The following is a 9183-nucleotide window of genomic DNA, read 5'->3' on the forward strand; positions in this document are numbered from 1 at the left end:
AGAATTACCCTAACCTATTTTAACCCGATAAAACCCGAATTAAACCCGACATATTATTCACCCGACTCGAATGTAACCCGATCTGTTATTAACCTGACCTAAACCCGATAAGAAGTATGACTCGACGTGACTCAACTCAAGCATGACCCAACCCAAATCAGACCCGCATAGGTCAAGGAATTAATCCGAATTGACCCGACCCAAACTCGACCCGATTACTCGAATTGACAGCTCTACCAACAAGGCAACATTTAGTAGACTATTTTCAAGAATAACCCATCTTTTATTTTATCAAAGCAAACTTATTTTACACAATAGTATTATGAAGGGTAGATTAAACATTGAAAATTTGATATGAAGTACTAAATGGTAGAAAGAAAACCATTCCAAATCTAACAAATAAAAATAAAAAAGTTTATGGGTTGATTATTACTTGTGTAATTGTGTTAGATAACAATCATAACATCACACCAATGATGTGAGTCATGTGACCATAATTAAAAAAATCAATTAGCAAATAAGACTAGGCTATACATTATTGCCACTATTTTCACATGATAATTCTAGATACACTCGTACACATTATACTTATCATCTTTTCGGGAAGAAAGACAAATTAATTAAAGGCATACATTGTCAATTGAAAACTCATGCGAAAGCACAATCGGTTGGTAGACTTGGTACATAAGTAGTTAAAAGTAGTTGAAGTACTGGTGACTAACACACATTAATTGCAACATTAGAATCAATTAGCTAAGGTTTAGAGAAAGACTCAACCATACTAGCAGCATATGAACAAACTATTGCCTTTTCCTTTCTTGTTATTCAACTCTACTAGCGCGTCTAATCTTATTTCAGACTATGCATCTTGTTTTCTTTACACATAACACTAACTTTAAATCATATACTATGTGTTAAGTAGACTTTATCAATGTCCATCGATCCAAGAAGCATTGACCTCTTCCAACTTTGAAGAAAAGCCTCTAGTTATGTACAGAATTAGAGAGAGATTTAGCACTAATTAATACTTCCAGTTAGATAATTGAATGGAAGATAAATCACAAGATGCATTATGTATAATTGATACAAAAGAATTACAAGTTGCTATTATTTTTCTCAGGCATTTACTGTCACTCTGTGCCTACCTATCATATTTCTTAAAATAAATTACATGTATATACAAGTTCAAAACTGCTGAGATTGCTCTGATGGTAAAATTCAAAGAATCAAGGAAAAAAATGTACAACAAAATTTTGTATCCTTCTTGTAGGTTCAATAGTCAGCTCTTCGGCTGCTGGCAAGCTCAGCAACAAAATTATCACCTTTATCGGTATCTTTTTTCAAGTTCTCCAAATAAACACTATATTTAGGATCATAGGCACAGGCCATGCGCAAATATTTGTCAGATTCCTCTTTACGACCTTCAATGCGTAAGAAACTGAAATCGGAAAAGATAAATATAAGAAACTGGAACTAAAAAAAAAAAGAGAATACAGAGTATTAACAAGTATATGCAACTGTTCTTTGTACTTTTCTTCTACATCCGTGAGACTACTGTAATCAAAACCCTACTCCGTACCTGGCAAAACACATTATACCCTCATAATAACGATCCTTCACAGTAGCCTCTTCTGGCACTTCAATGTCCTTCATTCTTTCAAAGTGAGTAAAAGACTCAGCTACTTTCCCCTGATCAGAATAGTATAATAACAGCAGGGTAGCATACCACCAAAAGATTAGTACATACACTTGAAAAAAAATGTCAGGAAACGTAAATTAGCATCTTGCTACAAGGACATTATAAACAGATTCAGGGCCACTGGAAAAGTGCAAATTTAACACAGATCTAGTTAGAATTTAGAAAGGTCTCTCTGAGATGCCAATTTCATTCACTACCTAATGTCATCAAACAGCTCTTTGATCTTTCTTAGGTTGATTCAAACAAATTCAGAAATATGAACTTTCCACATGGCTTGTGCCTCATTTCATTGTCACTAGTAGACTGAACATCATGTTATTGACTTATGCATAATATGCATAATTCATTCTTGTATTACAGCTAATAAGCACCTATAAACTTATGCAAAATATGAATGTGTACCTGCCGATAATAAGCAGCGCCAGCTGACATAGATGCTTGAATGAGAAAATCGATCGACTCAGCATCAGTTGGTTTCGCAAGAGAAATCTATGACAAGAAGAAGAGTAAGGAAAAGAAAATGTCTTTGCCCTACAGCACTGGGTAGCTGTAATGTTTCCAGGATCACAACTTCCAAAAATAACATTAAAATTCACACAAGCCATCCTCTTCGAGAATTGGATTAATCAACGTAAATTGGATCATACCCATGTTGTAAACATTCATCCAAAGACATGCAAAATCAAACCTTTGAAATAGCAGATTCTAAATACTCAGCAGCATTTTCATAGTCTTTCAGCTGTAGCATAGTCTGTCCCATTACAGTCAAAGCTGAATAACACTCAGGATCCTTGTCAAGTGCCAGTCTATTGTACGAGGTAGTTCAGTTAAGCAATCAGAGAGATGCAATGAGGCCAATCAAAGGTAATTATCGATAACAATAATATTACCTCAGCAACGGAAGTGCTCTATTGACTCTTCCCGCACACAAGTAGGAAACTGAAAGCTGTTTGAAATTGCAATATTAAAACGAAAAGAAATTATTTCACACGATTTTCTACAAGTTCAAGGTAAAGTTAATCAGTATCTTCAAGAAGCGACTAATCTGACTATCATGTAACTTTTTCAAGACAAATTTTAAAAAAAATCAGGTGTACAATAATTATCATACATCCGTTGTATAGTTGCCCTAAAATGATCAACCCTAATATGTATAAAAGTTACCTCAATGTGTATAAAAGTGGCTCAGTACAAATAAAAGTTATCTACACTTAATTGGTAAAGTAATACTACTTTTTTTATGACTGAAAATCAAATTTTAGTGAATGAAAATTTGGAAGTAATTATATTACCCTTATTAACCTTATCTCGTTGCCTATTTACTTTAAAATAGTATCAGGTTTAAAGTTACCCAAAAAGCGCAAAAAGTTACCCTAAATTGGCTAAAAGTTACCCTAATATTGTTCGATGTATACTTATTTTATTGTAAATAGGTGCACACAAAAGTTTTTTCTTTTTCATATATATATAGGGACCCTCTGAAGGGTTTATGATGAAAATGCACTCACATTAACTAGTTGTTCAGAGGATAAGTTGAAAGCAGAGACATGTCCATGTTCTGTTGGAGCGTCCAGAAGTGCAGACCCGCTTACATTCTTTTCATGATCAACATCCACATTTTTACCCTTGCTGGGTAAGGGTACACCCAACCTTTGGCGAATAGCAGGGTTTTGCAGACAAAGGTTCTGTATCATTTAGTAAACAATAAATGAGCTATGTATCAGAGAATTGTTTGTAACCTACAAAATAAAATAAGTTCACAAGGCAGGTTCATACAGAAGGGGGGCACCTCATTCATGGCAACGAGTGAAGCTAAGTGATCAGTCTCTGCCTCTGATACCCACCTCAAAAAAAAAAAAAAAAAAAAAAAAAAAAGCCAGAGAATACAGAAGCTATAAATAAATCATGGTACTATAAGTCCATAAGCTTCGTTTTGTTCTACGGGTATTTGGAGATGGATGTGTGATAGGGAAGAAGAGGTTGGTGGTGATCTTAGTTTTAAAAAGCACGCCTAGGCGCACTTGAGGCGCGAGGCGGGCTGCAAAGCGCCTCACTGTGTAAAAGCGTGGCGAAGTCAAGGAGGCGCGCACCTCAGCGCTTTAGCCTTGAGGTGTGAGGCGCTGTGAGGCGACGCCTTGTAGATGTAAGGCTTTTAAACGCACGTGCAACTACAATTTATTAAAAAAAAAAACCAGGCTTTAATTAAAGAAATAGAAGAGAGAGAAAACAAATCTATTTGAAAAGTAAAACCCTAGCTTCCAGAAACCAGGCAATTCACGTTGGGTCTCAACCAATTCTCGCCGGAAACCTGCCAAATCTCGCCGGAACTTGCTGATTCTCGCCGGAAAACTGCCGATTCTCGCAGGAAACGACCCAAGCAGTGGTGGATCTCGCTGAAAACCAGGTTAGCTTGCTTTTTTTTAAGGTGCGCCTCGTATACAAGAGGCGCGCGCCTCCGCTTTGCGCCTCGCGCCTAGGCTCTGGGGACCCTTTGCGCGTCGGTGCGCCTCTCGCTTTTTAAAACCAAGGTGGTGATAGTGTTTAACATGTCCAGTTCAGACTATAAGTACAATAAGGTTGGCTTATCAAGAGGGGAGGCTCAAGAATTTAGGAAGAAAACCATGTTAAAATAGTTGTAAATAGGAAACTTAGGACAAGACATAAACCAATTGCAGACAAATAATGTTACACTCTGAAGCATATGGTTTTAAACAGAAGATAACAAATAACTCCAACACCAGAAATATCAAGAACCCAGTAAGCAGTTCCTATTATGACACCTGGGGGAAGAATTAGTTCAAGAAGGCACACGCTCCACAATGGACACAATGAAATAGCCCTCAGGCATTCTCTTAATAGCACTCAAGCTTACCTTATGCATTTATGGAATTTATGGAAGGCAGGACAATTAGGACCAATTCTTGTATGACACGATTCAAAAGCACATCAGCTAATATGTACAATATAGCCCATATCCCAACTTGGTGTTACACAGCCTACAAGCTCAAAAGTGAGGCCAGCAAGAAGGATTACAAGATAACATGAGATATAAGCATGACTTGAGGATCCAAAGTCTGCCAAAAGTGTAACATTAAAGATAGTAATATCCTTATTGGGTTCTTTCCATTAATTTCTAGAACTATTCTTTTTTTCCTCTATTTAAGGTAGAGACTAGGAAGTAGGTGCACATGCGCGATTAAATAAAATATCAAAAACCAAAGCTACAAGTTCTCACATTTTTCTTCTCTATAAGAAAACAAAGGACATACTGACCTGAATAAGGCTTAGAGAACTGTTGGTCACCCAATAGACATGACTTCCCTGACAAAACAATTGACATAAGGATGGAAACATTACAAAAGTTTGATATCCTATGAGAAAATAGAGATAGAATACTAAGGCATCACAGTTTACAGCTAAAAACATCACATATTCTATTCTCGACGACACATCAATAACTATATACCGAAATACACACCAACAATGACACGTGTTATCTCCGGGTGTGTCTTTAGTAGTAGGTTTTTTTTTTTTTTTTTTTTTTTTTTTTTTTTTTTTTGAAAAAAAAAAATATTATACACAAGGAAGAAATCTTTCTATGTATAAGTATAATTACGAAATACACTGGAAGATTTGATTTAGCTTTTCAAAACCAACATATTGACAACTATTAAGTTAAGCAAAAAAATAAAAATAATATTCTTAACATATTTTGTGACATGTGGACTATTTTTAGGAAAGACATATTATGTACTACATAGGTTTATTACAACAAGATTATATACTATGTATTATTTTCTTGATTTTTTTTTTTTTTAATTATGTAATAGAAGCTACGGGCTTATAATGAAACGTGAATATTAAATAAACAAAGGATCTTTGTGTGATTTCTTGATTTTGTCATGTTTTTAAAATCAGTTATTGAAAACTACCGTGCATGGTACGGGACCTAACCTAGTATTAATTGTATAATACTCCATCACAGTTCTCATGCAACAAAATCACTTCTGCTCAGAATACAAAAAAGTTATTCAATATGAGCAGAAGGTTCCAAAATTCCATTCAGCAAATCAAAATTAATTTTAGCCAGCTCAAATGGCACACTTCTCATAATTTCAAAACAGACGATGTAAACAAATTATTACCTTTTTCTAGTTATGTTTTGGCCTTTAGTCATATACTCATATACGAAGCATTCAATATAAAGATCATATTTAATAATATGGGATCGGGGAGGAAAGAGAGAATCAAAACAGAGATCAGCAGAATATTATTTAAGAAAACTAACCTGGGGCATATGAAATCCTAAAAATAGCATCGGTAATGTTAGAAATTCCAAATACCTCTTGTACAACTGCAGCCAGAGAAAGAAAAGGGGAAAAAAACGAAGGGATGTAAGATACTTATGAGAACCCATAAATGTATACATGTAAAGCTAACAAGTTCCATATCCAGGCAGGTTTTTGCATCCATAAAAATGATATATACAGTATAAAAGAAACCCCAATCTCTCCAAGAAAGCATTCTGCAATATTATACAGTTCTATAGAAGACAATAAAACACATCAAAATCGATAAAAATATGTCACTCACTTTGGCTAACAGCTGAAGCATTCCTTTTTCTTCTGAAGCAAAAGAGGACCTAAAATTTATCTGACAAATAATAATAAAAAAAAGGGGGCTCAGAATGCTTTTCACTGATTTCAGGCCATAAAATTGATTTCACTTATTTCAGTAGCTAGAGGGGAAAAAATAAAATAGACACAGGAAATTTCCAATAAAGAAAATTAAAATAGATCAATGGTGATAGGTTAATAGCTGAAACAACCTTACATATTTCAGATTCCAGAGTGACACTATTGTAGATTTTAGGCAACGTAGTCAGAAAGTTCACAGTTTGGTCAATATCCCATACTTTCAGAAAGAAGCTCACTGTTGCAGATTTTGAAAGATGCATGCAATAACAATGTTCTTAATTTTACTTCAAAAGATGCACCTTCAGCTCTACTATGTATATGTCTGAAGCCATACATAATACATAAGCAGAAAAGAAATTACGGAGTACGTAAGACACAAATACAACCTTTTTCTAAATTTAGCTCTAAACAGGGATATGGACCATATGGTTAGTCAACACTACAGGACTCATCTAATCAACAGGCAACATCAATGACTATCACAGACCAGCATGCATAGTGCTATTAGGACTAGATATCTGTTCAATAATTTTTAATAAAACCTAACACCTTAAAATTTTAAATGGACATGAATCTAAGATAGGAGTTTTAGAAATTAATACAGACTTTTGAATAAATTGACTTACACATGTCCAAAACTTGACATAGAATCCAAAACAAACTGAAACCATCACAGTACAATCAACATACCAAGAATTCAAAAACTTGTACCTATCTAAACAAATATTAAAGTTTTATTTATAAGATTTTCTTTACCATAGATCCCATCCCACAGAAAAAGCTAGAAACATGAGAATTCTGGAATGGCAGCCAATTATTAGATATACACGTCAAAATTATAATTCTATACTTTCACAAAAAAAAAAAGCCTTCCCATGGTAACAATATTCATCAAATAAACCAGAGCACAAAAGCAAGCCTCTCAAAAAGTCTAATACCCAAATTTCCCAAACACAGTAGTGAGATAGAGGCCAAACAAGCCTGAATTATCAAACAAGGAACAGAGAGTATTGTTGGGAGGGGGGTAATTGACCATCTTCTGCTTAGTCAAATGCAAGAGACCAATAAGTCACTGACCACCTTTAGAGCCCGGGTTCAGATTGCAAGGGGCAGGGCAGCAAATTGCACCAGGTTAAGATTTATATATTAGATCCTTCCCTAATAAAATTTGGTCAGTTCAGCACATGACAAGAAAAACAATTAAGGCTACTGTATTATGTCACCCATAATCCACCTAGAGATGGCTGGACCAAAAATTAAACACACTAAAGGTTTACTCCAGAAATACCAATCAGAACACAAATACAAAATTAATAGTTGAGCTTGGATGATTTATAAAAAGCCAAAATTCACTAATAAGTTGGTAATGGGGACACAGCCACACAGATTTTCAGATGTAAATTCTAACAAGGATGCTAATAACTTTAATATATTCATTAGAAGTCACAGTTACCTTTTTTAACTAGTGAGAAATTGAGAATGAAGAGAAGGAAATATCCGGTACCTGGATATTACAAAAATGCAAACCAGCTATAAGTAGAGGTAAGATGGGCCCAAAAGGACCATTTGGTACTTCAGTCAAATTCTGAAACCATAAGATTCCTTCCTGCAGAAAATTACATTTTAACCTTATTGAGTAGCAAATTAAAAAGAAAAATATCACAACTTATAGGATAAATACTAAATGTCAGCTGCAGTAAGACCCCCAAAAAAAAAAAAAACTTGATGGAGTGGAAGTGTGGAACCATCTATACAAGAGTTAAACATTGAGCTATATGCCAGAATGCCACCACTAAACTTGGGCATTTACAACCACATCCCCCCACAAGCATGAAAAAACCGATGAGACCTTGGAACACAAGCAAATGAGTATTAAGAGGGCAAAGCATCACGTAAAGAATTATCACAACACTCAAAGTTGCCAGTGACTTACAGTATCAAATCCTGGATACAGATCCAGTGACATTTTCCGGATACTAGCCATCCATAAGATGAAGCATGGGATCTGCAAACCAACGCAAAGTAGGCAAAAGTGTCAAAAACATTCACCTTCCTAAAAAAAGCTATAGCACAATCACTTTCAGCTGACCTGGACTGCAAACGATGCCAGAAACCACAAATATGAAGGACACCCTAGCGCTTGTCTTTCCCTCCGAAAAAGAGAGAACTGATCTACGTAACTTTTTCCCGAGAAAGGTAGCGGGATTGGAGGAGGCACTTCAAAAATCCAAATGGCAACAATGAAAAAACCAGTATGAAATGTTTGTCATGGTGATCAAAGAAAAATATTTAAAGTACAGACAAAAAGGCACCAAATTTTCTCAAGTAAAGCTAGTCCATAATACCTATTTTGTCACATCAGAAGGTATGTAATAATTGTGTGATTTGTGCCTAAAGCAAGCTAGTTATCAATTTCCACATAAATGATTAAGAGAAAATTCCCAAAAGGACACTATGGTCAATAACAATATTCTCAATTGTGGAAAAATCATTCAGCAGTAAGCTCTGATATAAAAGGCTCAGTATTCTTTTTGAAAACAAGGGCACAAGGTTCAGTATTCTAAGAGAGGTTGTCAACAATCATTGAGTACTAAATATACAACTAGCAAATAAAGTCCCCAATTTTTATAGTTTCACATGTAATTGAGTACTAAATATACAATTGTTCAGTTGACATGTAAATGTTCTTAAATAGCAAGCCAAACTACAAGCTATTAGTGAGGCCAATGCCAATGGTGAAAGAAAAGCCACATGAACCAAACAGAAGGCACACATTGGTCAAGTACC

At 35.1% G+C, this 9183-nt stretch overlaps 1 protein-coding gene across 1 annotated transcript in view; it reads right to left on the reverse strand.

Annotated features, from left to right (window-relative positions):
- Nucleotides 1-1042: 1042 nt before the first annotated feature.
- LOC110701136 (ALBINO3-like protein 2, chloroplastic) overlaps nucleotides 1043-9183 on the reverse strand; it is a 9616-nt gene continuing 1475 nt past the window's right edge. Inside the window, exons 3-14 of the mRNA XM_021878726.1 lie at nucleotides 8486-8613; nucleotides 8330-8401; nucleotides 7901-8002; nucleotides 6293-6352; nucleotides 5988-6053; nucleotides 4973-5020; nucleotides 3208-3384; nucleotides 2590-2645; nucleotides 2388-2505; nucleotides 2102-2188; nucleotides 1580-1689; nucleotides 1043-1438 (exon numbers count right to left, since the gene is read on the reverse strand). Coding sequence (XP_021734418.1) covers nucleotides 1273-1438; nucleotides 1580-1689; nucleotides 2102-2188; nucleotides 2388-2505; nucleotides 2590-2645; nucleotides 3208-3384; nucleotides 4973-5020; nucleotides 5988-6053; nucleotides 6293-6352; nucleotides 7901-8002; nucleotides 8330-8401; nucleotides 8486-8613 — 1190 coding nt within the window. The 3' untranslated portion in view covers nucleotides 1043-1272. The remainder of the gene's footprint in view (nucleotides 1439-1579; nucleotides 1690-2101; nucleotides 2189-2387; nucleotides 2506-2589; nucleotides 2646-3207; nucleotides 3385-4972; nucleotides 5021-5987; nucleotides 6054-6292; nucleotides 6353-7900; nucleotides 8003-8329; nucleotides 8402-8485; nucleotides 8614-9183) is intronic.

Source organism: Chenopodium quinoa, unplaced genomic scaffold, assembly GCF_001683475.1.
Source record: "Chenopodium quinoa cultivar QQ74 unplaced genomic scaffold, ASM168347v1, whole genome shotgun sequence".
NCBI classification, from domain to species: domain Eukaryota; kingdom Viridiplantae; phylum Streptophyta; class Magnoliopsida; order Caryophyllales; family Amaranthaceae; genus Chenopodium; species Chenopodium quinoa.